The 26,377-nt window shown below is 49.7% G+C and overlaps 1 protein-coding gene and 1 pseudogene across 3 annotated transcripts in view; both read right to left on the reverse strand.

Annotated features, from left to right (window-relative positions):
• RBM19 (RNA binding motif protein 19) overlaps positions 1-23,504 on the reverse strand; it is a 169,790-nt gene extending 146,286 nt beyond the window's left edge. For all 3 annotated transcript variants that reach the window (XR_013175572.1, XM_077159922.1, XM_077159921.1), the window contains exons 1-16: positions 23,335-23,504; positions 17,648-17,830; positions 16,029-16,148; positions 15,780-15,818; positions 15,266-15,464; positions 14,889-15,106; positions 13,201-13,281; positions 12,161-12,239; positions 10,281-10,352; positions 9,046-9,249; positions 7,570-7,700; positions 6,846-6,967; positions 6,337-6,433; positions 4,393-4,503; positions 2,532-2,732; positions 518-632 (exon numbers count right to left, since the gene is read on the reverse strand). Coding sequence is in view for 2 of the 3 variants with exons in the window: in XM_077159922.1 (XP_077016037.1) it covers positions 518-632; positions 2,532-2,732; positions 4,393-4,503; positions 6,337-6,433; positions 6,846-6,967; positions 7,570-7,700; positions 9,046-9,249; positions 10,281-10,352; positions 12,161-12,239; positions 13,201-13,281; positions 14,889-15,106; positions 15,266-15,464; positions 15,780-15,818; positions 16,029-16,148; positions 17,648-17,830; positions 23,335-23,370 (2,008 nt within the window). In the remaining variant the exon portion in view is untranslated. The remainder of the gene's footprint in view (positions 1-517; positions 633-2,531; positions 2,733-4,392; positions 4,504-6,336; positions 6,434-6,845; positions 6,968-7,569; positions 7,701-9,045; positions 9,250-10,280; positions 10,353-12,160; positions 12,240-13,200; positions 13,282-14,888; positions 15,107-15,265; positions 15,465-15,779; positions 15,819-16,028; positions 16,149-17,647; positions 17,831-23,334) is intronic.
• On the reverse strand, positions 18,637-20,583 carry LOC143682258 (thiamine transporter 2 pseudogene; annotated as a pseudogene).
• Positions 23,505-26,377: the final 2,873 nt, after the last annotated feature.

The raw sequence follows: 26,377 nt of genomic DNA on the forward strand, positions 1-26,377 counted from the left end.
GGGGGGTGAGCAGAGCCCAGGGATGTTAAATGTCATGCAGTTTGCATAAGCGTCCCTGAACCAGGAAGAACTGTCCAGCTCCAATTGCTGATGGGGCCAGCCCCTGCCCCAAACTATGAAGCCTGAGCTAAGGGGGTGCTGCTCTTCCCTTCCATGCCTTTGCAGCCATCGGACACCAGAGGGTGCTGTGTTACTTCAAGGACGATAAAAATCATGGGCCCCGTCTCACCTATTAGTTATCCTGTGATAACTCACTCTGTTCTGAACGCCTATTAATCCTATTGTTTTCTTTAATGTTTTTAATTGACAATGTAAAAAGCTGGCTATCTTATGCTGCCAATTTTTATGCACATTTTTAAGCTCTATTTTTTAAAGGAAATAGACCTATAAAATCCAAGAGTCTGACAAAAAACTTTCAACTGAATACCTGGAGAGCAATTTAGGGCTGTCCCTCGCCCTCCTTCCTTCTCTCCCCTACTTGGTCCTGAGACACTGTGATCTCAGGCCTGCCTCTTACCAGTTTCTGTCTCAGCCTCGTCCCTTTCTGCATCTCCGGGTCCTTTCTTCTGCGGGGCTGAGCTGGAGAAGACGCCCACTGGAGCCCATTCCAGATACAGGGGGATGTGATGGAACTGCAGAGACAGGGGTGCCAGCATGAGGGTCCACCTCACAAACCTTGTCACAGCATTAGGCATGGATGTGGTCCCATCTGACAGATGAAGAGCCTGAGGGTCCAAGAGTACAGGTGACTCACCTGAGGACTGGAGCTGGGAGGAAGAGGAGAGCATAGCCTGGAAGCCCACATGTGGCCCGCTCCTTAGAATACACCAGAGCCCCCCTGCTGCATCTGGGGTCCCAGAGAAGGACACCAGATTCTTGTCACTGGACACGTGGTGGCTCCTAGGCCCACTTCATGTTTCTAGTCAGAGGACGAAATGGGGAGTAGGATGAGGGGAACCAGTACTACAGATAAGATGTAGTACTTATCTGTACTACATGGAGGCGTGTGGTCAGAAGTGAAGAGAACAGGCTTTCTCTCTATCTCCTTATAGACTAATCTGCAGTGCATGTGTATATGTGCAAATGTGTGTGCCTGGAGGGTTAATTTTTTAAAGGATAAAGACAACACTGATGATAGCTGCTTCAGGGGAAGGCAACCTGGTGCTGCAGGACAGAGGTAGGAAGTGTGCCATACTTTAACAAGGCTTCAGAAAGAATACCTGCGATGGAATGGGAGAGCCTGGGTCCCCAAAGCTGGCAGCAGCACTTTTTAGCCAGGTGACCTTGAGTCACTACACCTCTTGGGGCCTCATTTTCACATGCAAAATGGAAAGAGTAATCTTGGTGCCGGGAGGAATCAGGGAAGCAAAAACTGCGTTGGACCTAAGGGGAGTAGCTCAGAGGCTGCTCTGGAGCCGGTGCTGGTGCCTGCCGCTCACGCTGTGCCAGGAGCCTCTGGGGGATGGGCATCTCCTCCCAAAGCAGCAGACAGAAGAGCAGAAGGTATCCACGCTCCACTCAGGGGCCCACCCAGATACCCACTCTTCTGGGTGAGGCACTGACCCACTTCCTGAGGGTGGACTGGGTGCGCTGGGGATTATTGCAAGGCCGAGATGGAAAGGATGAGAAACGATATCCCGTCTACAAATTCCGCACCTAAGGACCTCACTGGGGGTACCAAGGTCTGCAAAGCCTGACAGTGCCTGAGGAACAGAAGCTGCCTGCAGGAGATTAAATGGTGGTCCCCAAAAAGGTATGTCCATATCCTGAGTTCCGGGACCTATGCACGTGACCTTTTTTGGGAACAGTGTCTTTGCAGATGTCATTAAATTAAGGATCTCAAGATGAGGGCATCCTAAGCAATCCAGGTGGGCCCCAAATCCAGTGACACGTGTCCTATAAGAGTCAGAGACAGACATGGAGAGAAGAGGAGAAGCTCCTATGAAAGCGAGGCAGAGAACAGAATGATAGAGTCACAGCCAAGGACCAGCTGGGGCCACCCGAGGCTGGAGGAAGAGGGAAGGATCCTCCCCGAGAGCCTGCACGGCGAGCCTGGCCATGCCCATACCTTGATTTCAGACTTATGACCTCTGGAATGGAGAGAATAAGTTTCTGTTGTTTTAAGCCATCCAGTGTGTGGTCATTTGTACGGTAGCCACAGGAAACTGTACAAGAAACAGGAGACAGCCCCACCTACAGGAGCAGGGACCAAAAGCACGGAGAAGATGGTTCAACTTCACACAGGAAAGGAAGCCGAGGGGAGCCTGAGCCGGGCAGGGGATCAAGGACTCTTCCTGGAGGTGGCTCAGAGCTTCCCTCTCACATTCTTGGGCCCAACACTGTTGCGGTGGGCAAAAATGGTGAGAGGAGGGACGACATTTCGACCATGATAGAGATGGATGTTTTTGGACAGTACTACACACGCCAGGTCTGTGCCAAGAACGGTTGATACAATGGCTCATTCGATCCTCTCCCTTGACCTGGGGCTCAGCCTCTTTACAAACAGACTCCGAGTCCCGGGACAGCTGTACCTTGGAATAGGCCAGATGTCTGAAGGCCTTGCGGGCCTCTAGGGGCTCCTGGAACTCCACGATGGCAGTGACGCCACCCTCAGGCAGCAGCACACGGCCCAGGCTCCCAAAACGGCCAAAGAGCTCCTGCAGTTCGGCCGCCAGGGTTCCCGCCGGGAGGTTCTTGGCCAGAATCACAGTCTTGCTTCGTTCTGCTGCAGGCTGCAGGGAAAAAATGAACACATACGGGGCAACAGAAAGGAGCCCCAAGCTCCTGACAGCAGGACTGATCGATGTGTGGCTGTCTCCAGGCGAGACGCCCCGTGTGGCACTCTAGGAACCAGGGTGCTTAGGAAGGGGACCAGTGAGGAGCCACTCTCTCCAGCATCTGCCCCACTTATGGGCTGTCAGTGCCCCAACCTCAGCTCTTGGCTGGCCAGAATCTGTCTCACTGCTGAGGACTTTCTCCTGGAGCTGCAGACCACCTGCTACCACACACGCGGGGGCTACGACTGCTGAATAAGTCACACGCACACGCACATACACACACACATTTTGAACAGCTCTCAACTCAACTCTTGGGTAGGTTAATTCTGAGATGTGGATTCTGTAGGTTTCAAAACACAGACAGCTCCTGGCCCCTGCTGTGGCAGCTGCCTTCACAGCGCGACCTGGACTGATCCCTTCCCCCCTACCGCCACGCTGGCCACACTGCCCCTGTGAACACTTGAATCTTTGTCGCAGAGTCGAATTTTGGGAAAACCCAAGCCAAGATGCTAGATGTGGTTTTGAAAAATATACTTAGCTTTCCTGTGTCTCAGCCCCCTCATTTGTAACATAAGGACACGGAAGCTACATCACAGGATCAGTCCAGTAAAGAAGTTAATGAAATGAGTTAACATAAGCCAAGTATCCAGTAAAAGCACTTCGTAAACATTAGCAATGATTTTATGAAAGAATGTTGGATGTACATAGAAGAGAATAAAATTTAATAGAAAAGTTCCAGGCAAAAGGAATAGCTGTGGGCTCGGGTCTCAGCTCAACCACCAATCCAACCTGAAACTTTGGGTCCATCGTGTTTCCTCTATGGGCCTCAGTTTTCTCAGTTGCAGAATGGGTTGATGGCAACACCCATCTGCAGGCCTTGAAGGGCTGCTGTGAGATCTAACAAGGTGAGAAGGTGGAAGCAATCTGCAGGTGGGAAGAGGTAGGCACCAGGGTGGGTTTTAGGTACAACTCAGGCCAGAGAATGTAACAGTTAAGGGCACGGACTCTGGGGCCAGGTGGCCTGTGTTCAAATCCAGCACCACTGACTGGCTGTGACCTGGAAGAGGTGATTTCACTCTCTGTGACTTTAGTCTCATCTATATAGTGGGACCCCAACAGCACTGTTCTCATAGGATTATTACGCAAGAACGGGGAGTTAAAACACATAAAGAACTTAGGAGAGTGCTCTTAAGTCCTAATAAATACTTGCTATTAGTATATTTATTAGCCCCGTCTACCCACTCACCCATCCAACCATCCACTGATTCAGCCACTCCCCCCCACCCATCCACCCATGCACCCATCCATCCATCCATCCATCCACCCACCCATCCATTCACCCATCCACCAACCCACCCATCCATCCATCCAAAGGTGGAAAATCTCAGGCCCAGGAAAGCCGATGAACGAGTTGTTTTAGTCCAGGTTCCTGAGACAGAATTCTGGCTCAGAGTGTCCACTTGTCTGAGAAATATGCCAATTCTTAAGCTTCTTTAGAGGCAATGTGAAAATTATTAATAATAATCCTTGAAAGCCTGATCCTCCAACTTATCAGCATCTCCCTGACCTGAAATGCCATTCCCACCTTCCAGGGGCCAGTGGTTCGAGCACCCACCTGGCTGAAGGAGTCCAGACTGACCCCGTGGTCGATGAGGAAGCGCCGCACTTCTTGGACAAGCTGGGTCTCCCCCAGGGCCACACGCACAGCCACGCTGCCCTTGGTCTCCTGTAGGAGGGAGGACAGGAAGGGGCCCTCATGGTCGCTGGGTGGAAGCCAGACCTGCCCTCCATCCCAGCAGCCTTCAAGCAAACTTGGGTGAAGACGACTTTCTCAATGCCCGCTGCCTACTGCCTCGAGGTCCCCCCATGGCCTTGGCTTCCGAGGGCTCTCATAGCAGATCTGAGACCCCGAGGCCCTGTTCCAACTTCACATCCCATCTCTGGCCCCTGCTTCCTCTTCTCTTAGGACACTCCAGTCCCTGCTACTCCTCCCACAGGCCAAGTTCATCCCTTCCTCCAGCTTCTGCACTTGCTGACCTTGGCCTTGATGGCCCTCACCCCTGTTTCCTTGTCATTCAGTTTCTGCTTAAACATCACTGGCTGACCGCCCCTCCTGTTAAAATAAGCCCCACTTGCAGTCGCCTCACACTCCCTACTCGGCTTTATTTTCCTTCATACCTAACAGGCGGTACCTTTGCTCCCTTAAGGTGCCCCTCCACTAGAAAGCAAGCCACAAGAGAACTAGTTCTACTCAGGCCACTGCTGCATTCCCAGAGCCCAGAGTCCTGGTGGGGTCTGAACTGAAAAGCGAATTCTGGCTGTAGCCTCTCCCCACCAACCCACAGAGCAGCAGCCACTCGCCACAGGGGGCAACTGAGCACAAGAGAGGTGGCAGGGCTGAGTCGAGGGTGCTGCAGGTGCAAAATACATGCTGGATTTCAGAGACTTAGTAAGGAAAAAAAAGAACTAAGATATCTCACAATAATTTACATCAACTATGTGTTGAAATGACAAATACGCTGGATATACTGGGTTCACTAAAATGTGTTATTAAAATTTATTCTACCTCTATTTGCTGGCGCTACCAGAACATTTACAATTATTTTATGGCTCATGTTTGATTTCTTCTAGATAGCACTAACCTACAGAGTCTGAGGAGAAGGGGCCAACAACAAGGGTCAAACACTTATGGGCCGAGTGGGCCATGGTGGCTCAGCAGGAAGGGTTCTCACCTGCTATGCCAGAGACCAGGGTTCGATTCCCAGTGCCTGCCCATGTTGGGGGAGGGGGGGGACTTATGGCCTGAATTAATGGGTGTCCTTGGTTGATGGGCTGAAAACACACTTCCCATCTGGTGTTAGACTGATACAGAAGCTGTGTATAGCTGCAGATGGTTATGTTTTAAAGGAAGGACCTGATCTGGAAGCACTAGCGAGACAAAAGGGGAAAAAATTGGAGGGAATTAGGTTAGCAATGGTAGAAAAGAGGAAGAACAGAGGCCTCTCCTTGGCCTCAGAGACCGAGGGAACTGGGGGCAAAAAGGCAGGTGCCTCTTGGAGGTTCAGAGCAAGGATGCCGGAGTGGGGCAGGCCCAGGAGCATCCCTTCTCCACCTCCCTCCAGGCGTGTGGCCCTAGGTGAGCCACTTGCACCCCTGGGCCTCAGTTTCCATGTCTGGGAAATGGGCACACTAGAGCACTTGCTGTACAGGGCCGTGATGCAGATTAACAGGCTCTGCTGTGTGGGAGGCCCCCTGGCACAGTATGCGACACCTATGAGCGCTAAAGGGGGTTCCCCTGTCGGTGTCATTATCAAGTGCATTTTCTGTTGTGGCCTCACCAGGACTGGGCAGGGGAGGGGGTTCTTCCCAGGGGGAGGGCTGGGAGAGTGCTGCCCCAACTCCATGGGCTTTCTGGGAAGGCCCGAGGGCATACACGTGACTTTGCCATTGGAAACCCCGGAGCTCAGAGAAGGCCCAGAGTGAGCTCCTGCCCTGTGACCTCTGTGCTGGCTCTTTCTTCTCCACGCTTGGCCTGGTGCGTCAGCTGAGATTCACTCACGTGGTCAAACACTTGACTCTTGGTGGCGTTGTACTTCTTTGCGACGGCCTCGGCCACAGCATTTGGCCCCATGAACAGCGTGTTCCAGTTGTGAGAGCTGAGGGGTGGGGACACAACAGGGAGGTCAGAGCATAGCCAAAGAGGGGAACAGCTTTCCGGATAGGAGGACCATGAGAAACGGGCTCGGAGGCTGGCCTTGCTGAGCACAGAAAGCATTGTTCTCCTGCCACAGGCCTGCAGACAGCACGAGAGAGGAGGACATGGTCCTTCCCAGCTCTCCAGCACTCCCTCTGGGCCAGGGCGTAAGCCCTCGGTATATACTAACTCACTCAATGCTTACAGCTCTCAAAGGAGCAGCGCTCATATTCTCCCCATTCTGCAGACGAGGAAACTGCAGCTCAGCAAGGTTGTGGGCAAGAGGTAAATAGCAGGAGGAGGCAGGGAAGCTTGGAAATGTCAGGGGTGAGGGTAGCGGAAGAGTGCGTCAGGGGCGCAGAGGGCTCAGGGACCTGGAGCTGTTGGCTTTGTCCTTGGTCTCCTTCCCCTTCTTGTAAGAAGACGATCCCGTGGCATCGACGTCCTCACTGGCTTCCTTCTTGATGGTGGATGGTAACACATGAAGCATCCTGCCCTGGAATGGACAAGAAGAAGGGGGTAAACAAAAACCCATGCTCAGGGCTGTCCAAGGACGTCAGCCTCAGCCACAAGGGAGCTGGGTCCGGTGCAGAACCCCGACTGAAGGAGAGGGTATCGTGTAGGATGAGCTAGTGGCCGCTTCCACCCTGAACGGGGCCTGGGTGACACGGGGACGTGGTGATGGGTTAGCTGATAAGCTGGTCAGTTGATAAGTGATATGTGTGGTACCTGTGCCCCTTTTCCCCCATCTCCTCCAGACTGCCCCCCACCCTGTCCCTGAACATGGAAGTGAGGCTGTGAGCTCCAACCGCAGCTGCCAGGGCTGCCCTGATGACCCTGAGGACACACATCAATAATGAATGGATAAGCAAACAAGCAGAAAAAGGGAGATGGAGTAGCCTGGGGCCCAAGGCTGTGTGCTGAGCACATCTGCTCAGTGACGGCCTTTTCTGACATTCACGCTCTGGCCATCCACAGGAGGGGGCGGCCTGGCACACCATCACTGTTCCCTTAGGCCTGACGTGTGGACGGGCACACATATGCACACGGCCTCTGTAATCACTTGAGCCCAGCAGCCACCCAGCCCACAAGCCACACCTGGAACACCTGCCCGTCCACCTCCGCGTAGGCCTTCACCGCATGCTCGGGGAACATGAAGGTGACGAAGGCAAAGCCTTTAGGTCTCTTGGTCAGGCTGTCAATGGGGCAGTGGAGCTCAGACAGGGGACCTGAGGACAGAGGAAGTGTCAGTCTCCCGCACACTACCGCAGGGCCTGAGTTCTGGGTGAGAAAGTGCCCGACACCAATGAGGCCGCTGCCTAGAAGCGGTAAGAGCACCAAAACGCTGCTCTGTGACGGCCGCAGCAGCAAAGACCCGTGGGGGTCAGGCGTGTCCTTCCACCATACTTCATGTGTCTCTCCTACGAGAGGGGGAGTGGAATAGACAGAGGTGCCCTGGCTCAATCCTACCAGATGTGCGACTTGGGGTGGGTAACTCGGCCTTCTCATGCCTTAGCCTTTATCTGTGAAGTGGCACACGGAGAGCAGTGTGCTGCCAGGGCGGCTGGGGGTGCTCATGCACTCACACAGGGAGCCTCCATCACAGGGCCTGGTTACTGCTGTCTCAGTGTCGACGGTGGTATTACTACCCTCGTGTGAGGGACTCCAAACTGTAACATCAGGGGTGACCATGTCCCCTTCTCAGTCTTTGTCTTTCTAAACAGACGGTTCTCACCTCTCCTGTCCATCCCAGCTCTGCTAGGTAAGCCAGGACACCAGCCTGTGCAGAAGGGTCCCCCAAACAAGGCAGCAGGTGATAGCGGAGCAGAGGCTTCAAGGTGACCCCAATTTGCCTGATGATAAAGTCTCACTTGGGGACTCCTTGTCCCCAAAAGTCAGGCCCATACCAGGCAACAAGTCTGCCTCAGGAAACCAAGAGAGAAACTACAGCAGCTCTCAAAGACATTGAGACCATACCCCTACTGTTACCCAAGCTTCCTTTCCTTCAACAACCATAAACCCTGCAGGCAAATACAGCCCCCTGCAATAAAGCTGAGCCGCAGGCACTCAAGTCATTATCCTGGGAAATATTAACAATAACAGCCCCTGCTACCAAATCTATCTGGATGCTCAGATTAGGCAGCAAGAGTTTAAAAAGCAAAATGTTTAGAAGGCTAGGGACGCTGTTTAATTCATACCTACAGTTATCAAATTCCAAATACTGAGCAGCAAGAGTTTGGGTAGAGATATCTCCAAAAGATGTACTCAAATGTCTTCAGTTCTGAGTTAAGAGGGTGAGAATCCAGACAACAAAACACACTACAATGCCACCCTGCACTTGTACTCTGCTGCCACCTTGCGTGTCTCACACCATCAAATCTTCAGCACAGCCTCAGGGGAGTGGGCTCCATTTTACAAGGGGAAAACACTGAGGCAAGAAAGGTGAAGCCAGTTCACTGGAGAGCTAACAGGAGGCAGCTGGGACCTGGACCCAGGGCATCTGAGCCGAGAGCCACCCCTCTGCGCTATGGGTACTGTGGGAGTGTGCAGCATGCCTGGAGGCTGCGCCCCTACCGTATTTGGAGAAGAGCTTCTCCAGGTCCTCCTCGGTGCTGGTGTAGGGCAGATTCCGCACAAAGAGCCGCCCAGAGTCGGCCAGGTCCTCTTCCTCTTCATTCTCCCCGAGCGTCCGGCCTTGCCAGGGCTTGGTGCTGCTCTTTAGGGGCCCCTTGGCCATGGGGACGCTCTTTTCTCTGAACACCTCGATGTAGCGTCCACCTGCACAAGAAGAGGAGTTGGGGGGAGGGACTTGGGGGGCAGAATCTTCCAGAGGCTGCCAGCTGGACATTCTCATCTCTCCTCTGCTACCTTCCAAGACACATGGCCAGGCAGACAATGGGAGCTGCCAGCTTCAAACTTCTGCTAACCAGGACAACAGTAAGTCCCCAATGCTGGGGCTTAGCCAGAGGGTCTTTCTCTCCAGTCACATCATCCTGCAGGTTCAGTTCCAACTAACAGGGCTGCCTGCTAGGGCCTTCTGAGGCCACAGTGGCATGTCCTCTGCATTCCGGGTTATCGCCCTCTGGCCCTGTGCTGCTCTTCCCAGGGGAAGGTCTCATGTGACACCGCTGCCCTAGACAACACCCTCGGGCAGTTAATCAACTGTTTGCACGCATTGCCCCGGGGGCTTGGTCACCATCTCCTCCACATGCGCACAGTAGGTGCTCAAATACATACCTGCTGCCTGGCTTGCTACCAAGGGCCCTTAGGTTTCTCCTCTTCCCTAATAGAACTCAGACCTTCACTGGGGTCAGGAGCTAGATCTGAATGGCTCACCCATGCCAGGGCAGCGCCTCCTCGCTCTGGCATTTGCCTTTCCCCAGCCATCTTTGGAATGCCCTGACCCCACATCAGCACAGGGCCTGCTCCCTCAACTCCGGTTTCTGTTCAAATGCCACTATCTCTGCAAGACTCAGGCGGACATGATTCTGTTTTAAAACTCACCCCTCGAATCCTGGCCCTCTCCGTGGCCCTTGCCTACTAGGTGTTTCTCCCCAGTGTGGACCAGGTGGTTACTTGATAACATCCATTTGCTTAAATTTACATGACTCTGCCAGCCTCCCCCTATTCTAAAGCTTAGCCTGTGCCAGCCCTGAGAGGGCTGGTATTTGGGTCTGTTTCGCTCACTGCGATAGCCTCAGTGCCCAGAACACTGCCAGGCTCCCGTGGCCACTTAGTAAACACGTGTAGACAGATGCAGGATGCACCAACCCCCGAACCCCCAGAGAAGGGCCTGGTGGCTTCCTCACCCATGTACTCCCTGTTGCACTTCAGAGCCTTCTTCACTTCCTCTTCACTACTGAAGTCAACAAAGACGTAACCTGAGAGGGGACAACGATGGAGTCTGAGAACCGCGGGGACCCACAGACGGAAATGTACTGTGATGGGTATTTGGGGAAACTGGAGGAGAGTGGGAAACCTCTTGTTTTGCCAAATCCCCAAAATAGAGACTCACTCCTACGATCAGCCTCGCTTCCATGGGAGGGAGTGTTTGGAGCCTGGGGTCTGGGTATGTGGAGAGAGTTGCTGGATTAGGAGTCACGAACACGGGACCCCTCTGCTGCCCCCCCATCTCCCCACCCCTGACCGCTATCTGCTCCTTGGCATCCTCTGGAGGAAGGTGACCGTGGAGGTAGAGTGGACTCCTGGAGAAGCCCTTGGGACCATCACCCTGCCCGACTCCTGAAGCCCCAAAAGGGGGAAGGTCTTTCCTACAGCTCAAGGGGCCTCCACATCCTCAACCCCCTCAGCCCCTAACCCCACGAGGCTGGAGGGCAGGCAGTTGTCCCCACTTTCCTGATGAGAAAAAACAGGCACACAGCTCATCGGGGCAATACCTAGCCCAGAGCATGTGCAAATTCTACCTGTCACGTGGCTCTTCAGAGCCTCACCTGTGACTCCATGGTCCCCTCTGCACCTGCACCCTGGCCCCTCACCTGCACCCATAACACCCTCCACCCACGACCCATTCCCAGAGGGCTGCAAAAGCCTCCTCCAAGCCCCGCTGCCTTCTTGGGCCCTACCCCGGGACACCCCCTCCACCAGCAAGGAGACTGCTCTGGACCTGGCTGCAGACCTCCCTAACTTTACACCCCAGTAACCCCCGCGCCAGGTCGCATCTGCGATCATGAGCCCCCCCCCCCCCCGCCGACCCGCCAGGGCCTGCAGCCAGCCCCGCCCCCCAGCAGCTCTTCCACAGAAGCTTCTTGCTGTTCTTCCCAAGCATCATACCCTCCCAACATGGCTTTCTCTCAGCCCTGATACCCTTTCTACTCCCCCTTCTAGGCCCTGGAGCCCTATGAAAGCAGGAGTACCGCCCATCACCAAGACAACAGTGGCACCCAGGAGTGCTTACTTTTTTGGTGCAGGGAGACAGAGATGGCCTGCTGAATGGATCTATCCAGCGTGCAGGGAATTTGTGCTAAGAAATGAGTTGGGAGGTCTCCTTCCCCAGCTGCCAGCCCAATCACTCTGCCCTCAACAGTCTCTCCTAGGCCAAGAGTGGCCTGCACGGCCTTCCCATGGCCAGAGGGCCTTTGCAAGGTTCTCTGAGAAGCTTCAACTCTACTGCTGTGAACTCAACTGCTGCATTCCCTGCAGCACCCCCAGCCAGGCCAGCAGGGAGCTCAAGCCGCCTTCCACCTCCTCAGGGGCAGATCCTTCTTGCAGCATGTTCCCTGCCCCAGGACAGCCAGGAGTCAGGGTTCCAAAGACAAGGGAGTAGGGGAGCTAGTCAGAGTGGGCACCTGGGGAGAGGGCAGCACTGGGGCGGGGGCAACTCCCCCCATCCTCAATCAGAGCACTTCCTGCCAGCAGAGCTGACAACGAACTTGGCACAGCAAACCCAGGACCTGCCAATACTTGTTTAAAACAGAACCAGTGAGCATGGTGGAGTTAAGAAGTGGAAGTCAAGCATAAGAAATGGAGGGAAGGGAACCTTGGGTGAAAACCAGGGTCACTCCAAATGAGGCTGTGGGGCAGGTGACGAGGTAAACCCCTGGCCTGGCCAGTTAAACCACAGAACTGAGGGCAGCCAACAGGAAAGGACATGGCCGCCTTTAAACATCTCCCCGGCCTCCCCTCTTTGCCCTCTGCCTCTCCACCCCACCTGGAAACAGCCTGGCCTCACCTGTCTTGTTCCCATGAGCATTCCTCACTATTCGAATGGCCACAGGTTTCAGAGGCGCCAGGAATTCCAGAACATTTTTCTGCAAGAAGGAAAGATCTCCCCACTTCAGAGCCAATGAAAGAACACTGGCCCAACAACGAGGCGTGGGCAAGTGTCTGAACTCAGGAAGGACTCCTCAGTAGTTTTTCCTTTACAGCTTCTTTCTTTTCTTTAAACGATGGCTTTTCTCCATTATAAAATACAACCAAATTGGAAGAAGTTTGAAGAAAAATTGGAAAATAAATTCATAATGTAATTATGGTAATAAAATAGCAAACTCATCATCGGCTTTTTAGGGCACCATTTGTGATCTTTTTTCCTAAGTACCTTTTTAGGTACTTCTATGCTCCCCATTAGACCACATGGGTGTTTGCCCACATTCTTTCATAGAGATGATATCATCAGCTGAAATAGCTGGTGGAAACGGGCCGTGATGTCCTTAATCATTTCCCTATTGGTGGACGTGGCAGTGATTTTGACACATTTCAAAATATGAAATTTTAGCAAATATTGGTAAGTCTAAATAAGAAACCAAATATTATCATGCTATAAGGAATTCAAGATAAAGGCCCACTTTTCATCCTTCACAAACGTGAGGTGGTCCCATTAGCATTTAAGAGCACGCTTTCTTCTCTTCATTCACGTGAAACACCACATTATCCTGAACGAACTAAACTAAATTCCTCCAAAGACTTGCATCCTTTTCTAGAGTCTACTCTGTTCCATTAACCTGCCAACTCCTTTGCCCGAATCAAACGGTTTTAACTATTGTAATAACTGCTGGGGCAGAATATGTCTCAGGGTATTCCAGGCCATTCTTCTTTGTCGGTTTTCTTTCCAGAAAAACTTGCATATAAATTTAGGTTCCCTAACATTCTCCCCACTCCAATTCCTGATGAAACGAAAATTGTGGCATCATTTTAAAGGGGTGACAAGCAAACGAGACCACCTGGCTGGCAGAGCATGCAGGCTCCCTCTCCTTGCCCTCGGTCAGGACTCACCTCTGTGACGGTGAACGGGGCTCCCCGCAGCTTCACAGTGTGAGGGGTGGTGGGTTCCTTGGGGGTTACTGGTGTCTCTATCTGGGTGACCACCGAAAGCAAACAGAAAGGGACACGGTCAGTCCCCTGGCACAGCCGCAGGAGGGGTCAGCATCGATGAGGTGCCAGCTGCCAGGGCAGGCAGGGAATGCCAGCAAGTCTGTGCCTGCCTATGGAGGGAGGGTGGCCAGATGCAGGGGTGGGGGATGCAAAAATCTCCTGTACACCCCTCAGATGAGGGCTGGAACCAGAGTACAGAAAGGGGAGCTTGGCAAGCTATGAGTAAGCTAATAGGGTCCCCGGGCTCTCCGGGTCCCCGGAGAGGGAGAGGAAAGGGGAAAGAGACTCTTCTGCATAGTGACGTTTACTGCCACTGACTCAGAACTTACGTGGTGACAGACACCAGGTCAAACTTTAGCAGACACTGTCCTATTAAACCTTTAAAGCAGACCTACAGGGATTATAGGTTATTGGTCTTTTCCATACTTCTGGCGTCCAAACAGCTCCAAAAAACTATTAAGTTTTTGGTGTCGGAGCTGCTACATTGGACAGGGTTATTTTTATGGAATCTGAAAATCTCTGAATCCCAAAACACACTTTGCCTCTGGAGTTTCAGAGATGACCCTGGGGACAGGAGCTAAGACAAGCATCGATGTACAAATGAGGATTAGAGGCTCACAGAGGCTTAGTATCCCACCCAAGGTCAAACAGCTACTAAGTGCCAGAGTTGGGAACCCCTAACTCTGATTTTTGTCACACTCTTCTATATCCTCTGGAATACATATTTTAGGAGAAAAGGACAGAATGTACTAATTAGAAGAGAAGGAGAAAGGAAAGAGGGTGGGGAAAGAGGGAGAGCAAGAGTAAAGAAAAAGAGATGAAGCCTAGAGCTTTGAAAATAAAGGGCTGGCAGAGAAGCTGGTATTTCTCTGCAAAGGCACAAGGAGATGTGGAACTGCCGCCGCCAAAGGAGTCACTTCGAGAGATAAGGCAACGGGGACCCACAGCAACACATCTGTCTGTCCTGTCTCTAACGTGGGGAGGACACCCAGATGGGAAAGAGGTAGCTGTCCTCGAGGGTGGGGCCCATGTTTATAATTTAGACTTTAGCCCCCAGCGGACCTGGGTCTGAGTTGTGGCTCTGCCACTTCCCGGTTGTGACCTTGAGGAAGCCAAGTGCCTTCTCTGGGCCTCAGTTTCCTCACCTACAAACAGGACAAGAAGAATACCTGTCGCCCAAGACAGTTCTGAGACTCAACGACACGGCAGGTATGGTACTGAGCACACAGTAAGTGCTTAATAAAGCTCCCCTAACATTGTCAGTGACTAGCTCATACTTTGCGTTAATAAATAAAAAGGATAAAACTCTCATATCTACCACCTAGCTCATTCATGCCCACAATTCTAAAGGCAGCCAGCCTCTCCGTGTTAGAAACAGGAAATAAACTCAAAGCAAGGCGGCCTGCCTGAGGTCACACAGCAAGCAGGTGGCAGAGCCAAGGTCTGGCCTGCCTTCTGGACTGCAGAGCCCTGTTCTTTCCTCTCCATGATACTCCCTGGCAAAGGGGCTGCAGGGAACCAAGGACAGTACAAGAACATCCTCCCCCAGCCCCACCTGAAGCTTCCTGCACCCCCCAATGCACACACACCTGGGCTCTGGCCCCCTGTGGCTGCTGATTCCCGGCGGGGGCCTCCTCTTCTTCGTCCCCACTCTCCGTGTCACAGTTCACTGCTTCATCTTCGCTCTCCTCCTCCTCCTCTTCCTCAGAGGAAGACGATGACTTGGCCTTCACCATCTTGGATTTCAGGTAATCCATGTCTGAAAGCCCCTTCTGCACAGCTGCCTTCGGCTCCAGGCCTTCCTCCGCTGGAGAAACAGGGAGACAGGGCATCAGTGGCAGTCATGAGCAGCTGCTGCCCCCCGGGACCAGGCCCAGAGGGGGCCTCAGTACAGGCGCAGGGCGGTGCACACACAGGGGTGTGCATTCTGGCATGGGGGCGCACACGGGGGCATGGACACCATTACCTTCCAGGTCCTCACTGGCTCCCCCCTCTTCCTCCTCACTCTCCTGCCCCGAGTCGGAGTCAAAATTCAGGTAATCGGTGGCCAGCCTGCTCGTCTCCTTCGGGGGCTCAGTGGCCAGGGCATCATTTGCCCACGTGGCTGCCTGCGCCCGCCTCTGGTGAACTGACAGGAACTCCTGGAACTTGGTGTCTTCCTTCAGCTGAGGGTACAGGAACCGAGGCAGCAGGGGAGGAAGGGAGAAGAGGCAGACAGGCTCAGATAGGCTCCCAAATTTCCAGGAGGGTAAGAGCATCCTCCAAGCTCGTTTCCCCGACCCCAAGAATCTCTAGTGCCAGGTGGGTCCTGAGGCAGGCAGAGCAGACCCTTCACCAGACAAGAAGTGTTAAGAAGCTGTGGAGTATGGCCAGGGAAGACGAGGGGTACTGCTCTCTGCTTGCCTGGGCTGGCGTCCACCCTCCCAGCCTACCCCAGCCCTCCCAAGACAGCCCCATACGGGTCAGCAGGGCAGACTCACCTTCTCCAGGTCACCTGCTCCCTTTTTCTTCTTGTCCTCCTACAAACAGAAGGCAGAAACTGAGGGCCAAGCTAGTGGAGAGGGGAGGCAGAGCCACCTTGCCCAGGGAGGCCCAGGGAGGCCCACTTTCAGGAATCATCTGAGAGGAGGGAGGGGTTCTCAGATCATTCCTGCTTCATCACCCTTTTGTCCCAGAGCAGTGACTCCCCTCCTGAGATGGGGTTGGGGCCAGAGTAACTATCCACGTACTTTCTTAGCTTCTGGGGCAAGAGAGTCTTTTGAAGGTTGCTTGGCCTGGCTTGGTTTCTGGGCATGTTTGCTCCAGGCCCGGGGCTTTGTCGGGTCCCCAAATGACTTGCAGAGCTCCACCTGCACGGGAAGGAGAGGGCAGTGATTACACCTGCTGCTGTGCAGGCACCACTGAAAGCTGCAATGGATGAAGAACTTCATTTACCGTCCCACGACCTTGGCTTTCTCCTCTTAAAGTCACTGCAACTATATAGACGATTACACACACCAAGCACTGTCTTCCACACAAACTAATTCACTGAGCATCACGGCAATGGGAGAGACAAACTGTGACACCCCCACTTTTCAGATCAGGACACCGAAGCAAAGAGAAGTCACGTAACGGGCCCTACGCCACACTGGTAGTACTGACAGGGTAAGGAGTGGAATGCAGGTGTTAGACTCTGGAGCCTAAGTTCTTTACCACATACTCCAAAGGGTGGGTGTGAGGATAAAACGAGAGGAAACAGAAAAATGCTCAGCCAGGGGCCAGCAGAGGCAGAGTAAACCGTGCTTTGCTGTTATTCCAATGGCTGCGAGGCTTACTCACCTCACCCTAGGGAACTGCGTTAGGGGACTAGAAAGATGGGGTGACCATCTTCCTCTGGGGCAGACACAGGCTGCGTGTTAAGCCTGAGCTGCCACTGTTCTCCAGCCCTGAACACTCCAGCACTCCTGGGAGATGGCCCTTGTGAGGACTGGTCCTGCTGGGACGGCCATGTCTGGCATAAACACCACACGCCACTCTGAGCCACAGTCAGGGCGGGGATGCTGGTTAGCCGATCATGGCCAGAGGGCATGCCATCTTGTTCTATGCTCTTTTGTGCAAGTTTTCAAAACAGTTTTGTAGCTTCTGCAATAATGACAAGTGCTCATTATGCAAAATGGAAACAACAGAGAAGTACAATGAAAGTTTAAAAAAAATTCCTATGGCCCAGAAAGGAATTATTATTTTGGTAAAAAGCCTCCTATACATCCCTCTCCATACACATTCAAACGCACATTATAAGACATGACCATATAAATGGGTTCACACCATGTCTAATTCTCCATGATCTGCTTTATCTTCTCAACAGTGCATTATGGATGTTTTAAATATACACGAGACACAGGTGGGACCTCCTCCTCCAGGAAGCCTTCCTGATCCCAGCTAGGGTAGGGGCCTCCTCTGTTCTCCCACTTCCCCTACCTCAACCTGCCCCACAGACGGCTAGCACTCCGAGGACAGGGGCCAGGTATATCATGCTTTCTCTGCTCACTCGCTGCTGCTGAATGGTGAGCAGATGATGTAGGCCAGTGAGTTTTAAAGTGTGGTCCTTAAATCACCCGTATCACCTGTGAGTTCATTAGACCTAGGAATCCCTGAGTTCTACTCCTACATACTGAATCTCTGAGGACAGCCCCAGGAAACCGTTTTAACCAGCCCTCCAGGTGAGTCTTATGAACAAAGTTTGCGAACCACTGATGAACACCACAAGTTACAGTCAGAAAAGGGACAGTCTTCTGGACCCAAGCCCTGAGATCGAGAACAAGCGGTATCACTTTCGACAGGGAGACAGGGCTGAGACTCGCACACTCACTGTGATCCGAGATGTGTCAATAAAGGTCTTGTTGAAATGGTTCAGTGCTGTCTGGGCATCTTCCTCCGACTTGAAGCCGATAAAGCCAAACCTGCGAAACTTGCCATCTTTGGTGAACTTCAGGCTGCAGTCAGTCAGCGTGCCGAAGGCAGTAAACAGCTGCCTGAAACGTTCTTCCTTTATCTAGAAGAGAAGAGGTAGCCATGAGGAAGGAATGGGGAAGTCCCAGAACAAGGAGACAAAATGGGCTAGAAACCAGAGGCTGGAGGATTTCCCAAGGGCAGTGCTGGACGAGGAGGTCTGCGGAGTACTTTGGAGTCAGATCAGGTTCAAGCTCGGGTGCTTCCAGTTACCAGCTGTGTGACCTCGAACGAGTCCCTTACACCTGTGAATATGTCACCTTAAATGGAAAAAGACAGCTGTGTGTTTAAGAATCCCGAGATTATCCTGGATCATGTGGGCTGTGGGAGGGCCATGACGATCACAAGCATCCTTGTAAGAGGGAAGTTGGTGACAAGGGGGAGAGAGTTTTCTTTTTCTTTTCTTTTCTAGCAGTTTTATTGAGATACTTTCACACATCATATAATCCATCCAAAGTGATGAGTGGTCCTTAAGTTTGTCCCCCAAACACAGAATGTGCCACTTGGATCATACGAAAGGTCTTCTGTACTCTTGACTCTACTCCTTGGAAATCCCTCTCCTTTAACAGGGTGAGAATGCAGAGCAATTTCTGCTTTGTTGTTGTGGCTTTTTTTCTTGTCCTGTCTTTTAGCTGGGGGGTGGAGGGATCGGGTGAAGCGGCTTACACATGATTTTTAAAATACAACAGTACAGTTGTGTGTAAGATGAGAAGCAAAGTCTTTTGCTCCATCTTACCCTCCATTTTTCTCCAGGAGCAACTGTCTTCAGTGATTTGTTTTTAGAGTTCCTCACAGGCATCTCTGAATGTCCAAATAATATGCTCTTTCCTCCATTTCTTATAGGCCTATTTACTCTACTAATGTGCTTCTTCCTTACACTCACCATCATAACGTGCTACCATCACCTTTATCCATTTCCAAACATTTAAATTCAACCTAGTTAAAACTTCTGTACACAGTAAGCATCCGCTCCCCATTTCTATAGTTCCTTAATCAAGGAAAAATGTTAAAATACCAAAGTACATAGGCACAGCACCATATATTTTCAATTTATCATCCATCCTCTGAGAGCATATTAGGTGACACTGGGCTATACCGTGATACAAGCAGGTATTGGGTCAACAGATACATCTGGACTGTGATCATTTTTTCTTTTTGCACATGGCTGAATAGAGTATATAAATGATTCTTATGAGGAAAATCCCAGCAATGACTGAGAAATAACTTCCATAAATCAAAAACCAAATCCTGGCTAGAAACCCCAGGCCCTGGTTGTCAACCACGGTCACAGGCTGGTCACCAAGGCAACTAAGGCGTCGATTCCAAACACCAGGTGTAGCATTCCATGCTGAGAGTCACAGCAATGTGAAATGCTGCTGTGGTTATACGAAGGATGTAACTTGACTTAATATCAAAAGACCAGGATAGCACACCCAAATATTAGTTGGTAATGCATGAGAAATAGAGACCCTGCATCTGCTGCTAAGAAGATTCCTACCGCCAACTATCTCAAAAGATCCCAGGTGACTTACAAATAGTCTACTATGAAGGCTGCCAGGGACCTCCAAAGGTTGCTAGGGCTTCCAATGCTCCATTATATATTGTATTACTTTCGGATGGTGACTTGTAATCCCACAGTATTTGAATCTAATTCAAAACCTGGTTAAAACCTTTAGTGAATAAAGCCCCACTAGAGGTACCAATAAAAAAGATGCTTTGAGGAGTAGCACTCTCTTAAATCTTGGAACCACTATGCAAATACTCTCAAAGCCACATTTTTTTTACTTTGGGCTACTCAACTGGTCATCATCCACAGGCCCTCAAACATTAAAAGACTCTTGGAAGACTGGTTGGTGATCCTTAAGTGCTCTTCTAAGATAGTGCACTTTCCTGACAGCTTTTGAGGAGCTTCTTTGCTGGGTTTTGCATGAAAGAACATGCTCTTCTTGGGCATTAGTAAAAAAGGGAGAAAAGGAAGGCCAGGGAGACAGAGATCAAGGAGATGATGTTGGGTGAAAGTATGAGAGGTTGGCCAGGGATACTAGGAGCTGGGCCAGCATGGAGGTCACTGTGTAGGTCACCAGTATCACAACCCTATGGTAGCTGCTCTCTCTCTCTGGTAATATTCCGGGCTGACCACCTGTGTATGTAGGCACAGCAGGCACCTCGGTGGCAGACACCAAGCCACAGGTGACCTCTAATACCTGCTTGACTTTTAATCCTTCAACAAATATGAGCAGCACCCAAGTCACGATGAAGCCGATGTCCTGTAAGATGATAACTGGCTTGTAGCAGATGGAATCAGTGAGAATGAACATGAGGAGCAAGCCAGGTAAGAGCACATCCAAAGAGGAAGGATGTCTTTGTGATCACACTGAGGCTCATATTTTTATCTGGTCCTGTTAAATAAGGCACAGTAAGTGGTTCTGATGGTTTCATCATTGAGAAAAATCCAAATAAGCAGAGAATCACTGTGAGAAAAACCCAAGAACAACTTAGTGAAGTGTGGCCATGATCCATATCAGGGTAAAGGCTAGAGTTTGGAAAAATGTCCAAATCAGGTAACCCTAAAGCCGGGTGCCAGGGTCCTTGAGTGCCTCTGTGGGTCTTTCCCCTCCCTTCCGGATTTCATTGATTTCTGAGAGAGAGTTCTGAAGACACTACACTGCTGGCTTTGAAGATGGAGGATATGGTCGCAAGCCAAGGAATACAAATGACCTCTAGAAGATGAAAAAGGCAAGGAAACAGATTTTCCCTTAGAGCCTCCAAAAGGAATGCAGCCCTTGTGAGGTATAGGTTTTTTTTTTTCTCTCTATTATCATTTTAATTCTTATTCTGTTGTCTTTTTATTTCTTTTTCTAAATCGATGCAAATGTACTAAGAAATGATGAATATGCAACTATGTGATGATATTAAGAATTACTGATTGTACATGTAGAATGGAATGATTTCTAAATGTTTTGTTAATTTTTTTAATTAATATAAATAAATAAATAAATAAATAAATAAATAAATAAAAGGAATGCAGCCCTGACAACACCTTGATTTTAGGGTTTCTGACTTCAGCAACAGAAAATAATAATATGTGATGTTTTAGCCACGAAGTTTGGCAAGTTGTTACAGCAGCAATAGGTAACTAATATACTGATATTATTATTATTCAGTCAAGGAACCCTAAATGGCTCCTGGCTCCCAGAGTCCTCACTCCCACTAGGCTACCCACAATTTAGTGGGTTTTCTAAGTTGATATTGGGAGATTTATAGTGGTGTCTGTGTGGGGGGAGGGACTCAGGAACCCACAAATAGCCCTAACAAACACAAGAAGCTAGAAGTTTTCAGAGCTCAGTAGGAAAAAAGACATTGTCAGAGGCAGATTCTTTTTAATTGTGATCTCATTAAAATTTCATAATTGCCTTAAGAGTTAGAAATTATTACCCACATTTTATAGAGTAGGAAACAGAGTTCACAGAGCCTAAATGACATGTTCAAGGTCCACAGAATCTAGGTTTGTGATTCAGCTCAGATATAAAAAAAGGCAGTGAATTCATTTCCCCCTTACCTGGGAGAAATACTCAAGTCTGACTCTTCGTTCCTTTGCCCAAAGCCTTCTGGTGACTCTCCAACACCAAAGACTCAAGTGTAGGCAAACCAGATCTGTGAGTTGGCCCTGGCCCACCTCTTCAGCACCATCTCTTTGCCACCTACTGGCCTTGGATTCTTCACTCTTGTGATACCAAATTCCTTGCAGTGTTCTCTGCTTCTCTCATCTGTCATCATCCCCTCTGGACTCTGGCTAATCATCTGTCATCCTCAATTCAGTCTTCTCTTCCCTGAGGAAGCCATTCCTAGATTTCTCAGATTGGCTCAGTTAATCAACCTGCTCTGTGCTCCCACAGCACTGGTTCCTACTTGATCCCTGTCTTTCCCACTAGATTGCAAACTCCAAGAAAGTGGCATTTGAGTCTTATCCATCTCTAGCTACAATGGGAGTAGCATAGCAAATACTACTAAACGTTGTCGACTGGAAAAGAATTAAGACAGATGAATACAGTAATTTTGAGAGGCAATTCAATGTACTGGTAAAGAATGCAAATTCTAGAACCAGACTGCCCAATTCAATCCCTGCTCTGTGAATTATCAGCCACATGTGACCTTAGGTAAATTACTTAACTTTGGTGTACCTTGGCTCCTCACCTTTAAAATGGGTATACTAATAGCATAACATAACTACCTCACTGAGTTATTGTGGTGATAAAACGAATCACTAAAATGAACAGTGTGTGGCACATGGTAAACTCTCAAAGTGTTAGCTTCCACTATAATTATTTTTCTTATTAATTCTTTCATTCATCAGACAAGTAATGGTAAGAAATTCAGTCACACTGAGAAGCACAGTTGGGAGGGGAAGGAAGGGTACCAATGTTCAAATCCTTATCCAATAAAGGGAAACCATCAAGAGACTGTCTAAAGCTGATGGCTGGACAAGAGATACCTTTAAATATATGATATAAAATTATTAGAGTAAGTGATGGAAGAATTAAAAACAATACAACAGACTGGAGAGGCGGAATAGATGATCTAGATTCCTCATCTGTCATGGGAGGAGAGAAGATGAGGAGACAGTCATTTGGGTAAATAGGCCAAGAATGGAGGAAGAAGCACATTATTAGGGTAAATAGGCCTATAAGAAATTGAGGAAAGAGCATATTATTTGGACATTCAAGATACTTGTGAGGAACTCCAAAAACAAATCACTGAAGACAGTTGCTCCTGGAGGAAAATGGAGGGTAAGATGGAGCAAAAGACTTTGCTTCTGATCTTACACACAACTGTACTGTTGTATTTTAAAACTCATGTGTAATCCACCTCACCCGATCCTCCCACCCCCCAGCTAAAAGACAGGACAAGAAAAAAAAAAGCCACAACAATAAAGTAGAAATTGCTCTGCATTCTCACCCTGTTAAAGGAGAGGGATTTCCAAGGAGTAGAGTCAAGAGTACAGAAGATCTTTCATATGATCCAAGTGGCACATTCTGTGTTTGGGGGACAAACTTAAGGACCACCCATCAAGTGGGTTGCGGTCATCTACCCAAGAAGACTTATAGTGAAATAGGTAATGATGATTCACTCGGAAATAATGCATCTAATCATCTGTTACCACAAACATTCGTCCTTATCTTATCCGGCATGCTCTTACCGAACGCCTACCATGTACAGGGTCTATGATGGCTCAAGGGAAACACGAGTATGACTGGGTCCCCTCAGCCTCCCCCACTCCCACACCCCCATTCAGTTGTTTTAAATTTTTTCTCCCAGACCTAAAATTACCGAGCCCAACAAAAGACAGGAGTGGGAATCAGAACGTAGGTCCTATCCCTTTCTCCCTATGGCCAAACAGGAATAAACCAAGGACGTGCCTCTTCTGAGTGGAGAACACCGCCCGTGGTGCTGCCGTAGAGCGAGAGCCCTCCAGTTCTCCTCACCCTTCCCCCCGCCAGCACCCGCTGGTCCTGTTCTCAGATTCCCAAGTCGAGGCTCTGAACTCACCCCATTTGGGAGGTTCTTCACGATCAGTCGCGACATGGCGAACGAACGTCCCCCCCTGCTCCAATTCTAGCACGACGGGACAGAGACTTAAACCTACAAAGCGCACGCTCCAGCTCAGGGCGCCGCCATCTTGAGAGACACAGAACGAGATCACGTGGCTCACGCCTAGTTCCGCCTTATCCGGAAGTAGACGTGACTAAACGGAGCTCCCCAAGGAAGTCACGCCCCTAAGGGTGTGTCCGAGCGCTTGCGTTATGCGCATGCGTAGACCCGTTAGCTCAGCGGCGGTGCTGGCGACGCTGTTTGCTCACTTTGAGCGGTGCGTTGCGGGTTCCAGGGCTGCATAGACTAGACTAGGACATCTGCCATCTTTTACTCACCTGCCCCCTATTTTGAGTCCTAAAACAGTCCTTTAGAATGCGGGCTGGATTAGGGATTCTTACTTCCCTTCTAGAGCCGCTCCCATCTGGTCTCCTGAGTGACGTTGGCGCCTTGCCGTTTTCCTGGGCCACGCACTGTGCCTCAGTTGCAATGAAGTATTTCCTTTTTTCCCAAACTTTTATATTTTCTTCCACCAAAAATACAGCCCCATCTTTTTTTTTTTTTTTTTTGGTAACATTCCTATATAATTCCTCCGTTTAAATTGAACAATTTAGTGGTTTTTAGTGTATCTACAGAGTCGTGCAACCATCACAGCAATCAATGTTGAAACATTTTCATTACCCCTAAAAGAAAGCCCAAACCCCTTATCCATCACCCCCGAGTTCTTCCATTAGGTCCTCCTCCCCAGCACCTAAGCCACTGCTAATCTTTTTCTATAGATTTGCCTCTGAACATTTCATATAAATGGAGTCATAAGATGTGTGGTCTTTTGTGTCTGGCTTCTTTCACTTAGTACAATGTTTTCTAGATTAATCCATGTTGTAGCTGTTATCAGTGCTTCATTCCTTTTCATGGCCAAATAATATTCTATTGTATGTATATACCACCTTTAGTTTATCCATTTATCAGCTGATGGGCATTTCGGCTGTTTTCATTGTTCGGCTGTTATGAATAATACTGGTATGAACATTTGTGTACAAGTTTGTATAGACATATGTTTTTATTTCTCTTAGTTATTTATGTACCTAGAAGTGGAATTGCTAGGTCATATGGTAACCTTATGTTTAATCTTTTAGAGACCTGCCAAAGTGTTTTCCAAGGTGGGTGCATCATTTTGCATTCATGCCAGCAGTATTTGAGTGCTCCATTTCTGCACATCTTCACCAACATTTGTTATTTTCCATTTTTTTCAATTCTAATCATCCCAGTGGGTGTGAAGTGGTATCTCTCTGTGGTTTTGATTTGCATTTTCCTAATGTCTAGTGACATTGAACATCTTTTCATGTGCTTTGGACTCTTTGCATATGTCTTTGGAAAGCTGGCTCTCCCTCTTTTAAGACCAACTGAAATGCATTGTCCTGAACAGTTCTCTCCCTCGCTGAAACCCCAACTCACGGAGCTCATGCCTCTGCCAGAGGATACAGCTACGGAAATTGCTGCTGGGAACACCCCCTGCTGACTCAGAGAGTTACAGGTGTGGGGTGCCTGGTTTCTCCATGTTGTGTTGCCAAAGGAGCCCCATCAGATTCACCTTTGCAAGGCCTTGCAGTAGGCATCAGGAGGAGACAGACAATAGGAGTTCATTCACTTCTGATTGTAAGTTAAGGTCTTTCCATTCGAGGAAATTCTATGCAGTTGTTAAAATGAGCTGTGTATGTTCTAGAAGGGAATGATCAGTCAGCAGGAAGCAAGGGCCCACTGGCAAGGATTTAACTGAAGAGACTCTAAGGAAGGGACCATTTACAGAGCTGTGGGCAAGAATAAGAGACCCAACAAAGGATGGTGAAGCACCCAGGGGCCAGCAACCATGGGGAGCTGTTTCCACCTCCATCCTGAAGGGATAGGGGAGGACCTTGGGTCCCTGGGGCCCAGGAATGGCCCATACCATGGAAAAGGGTGCCTCCTACAGGAGCCAGAGATTCAGGGGATAAATACCCAGGAAAGCAATACACCCCATAATGCTGTCACTTAAAACTACAGTCCACATAGTTGCATATCCATCATTTCTTAGTACATTTGCATCGATTTAGAAAAAGAAATAAAAAGACAACAGAATAAGAATTAAAACAATAATAGAAAGAGAAAAAGAAAAAAAAAAACTACAGTCCAAGGGCCAGCTGCCTGTTTTTCTCAATAAAGTTTTATTGGAACACAACCACACATATGTGTGTCTATGGCTTCTCTTGTGTTATAATGGCAGGGGATAAACACCCCGTTCTCTCTCCCCCACCTTCCCATTCCTGCTGGAGCTTCCCATTGGCTGAATCAACCAGAAGCTACAGGCATGAAGGGATGCAGGTCACACAAGCCAGTGCGTGGGATGGGTAGATAAGAGACGGACAAATGGAGAGTCACCAGCATACGGGTAGTTTCTGAACTGTACTGTCAAATGAAAACAAGCACAGTACTAAACAACATGCAGCATATGCTGCCACTTGGGTAAAAACAGGGTGGGGTTAATACACATATGCTTCTATAAGAAAGAGGATCTTGGAAGGTACACAAGGAAAAAGGTGGTAGTTCCTTCTGGGGTGGGGCAGCAGAGGGGAGACCTCCAGGTAAAGGGAGGTGCCTTTTCATTGACTAACCTTTTGTGATGTTTGAATTTTACATCGTGCACCCATTGTCTATTATTTTTAGTAAATAAAAAATGTCATCAAGTATACCTGACATAGGGATGTGGAAACGTATTCACATTATATATGGATGCTTGTATAAACAAACATAAGGAAAAGTCAGCAAGGATACATGGTAATTATGGTCAGCTTTGTGAGAGGAGATTGAAGGGGGATCAAGTTGGAGGGATTGACACCTATTTATGTAGTGGTTCTAAGTTAGGGGTAGGGCAATCTTTTTCTTAGAAAGTCACAGAGTAACTGTTTCAAGCTTTGAGGGCCATGTGACCTCTGTTGCAATTACTTGGCCCTGTCATCCTAACACA

The sequence above is a fragment of the Tamandua tetradactyla genome, chromosome 5 (assembly GCF_023851605.1).
Source record: "Tamandua tetradactyla isolate mTamTet1 chromosome 5, mTamTet1.pri, whole genome shotgun sequence".
Taxonomy (NCBI): Eukaryota; Metazoa; Chordata; class Mammalia; order Pilosa; family Myrmecophagidae; genus Tamandua; species Tamandua tetradactyla.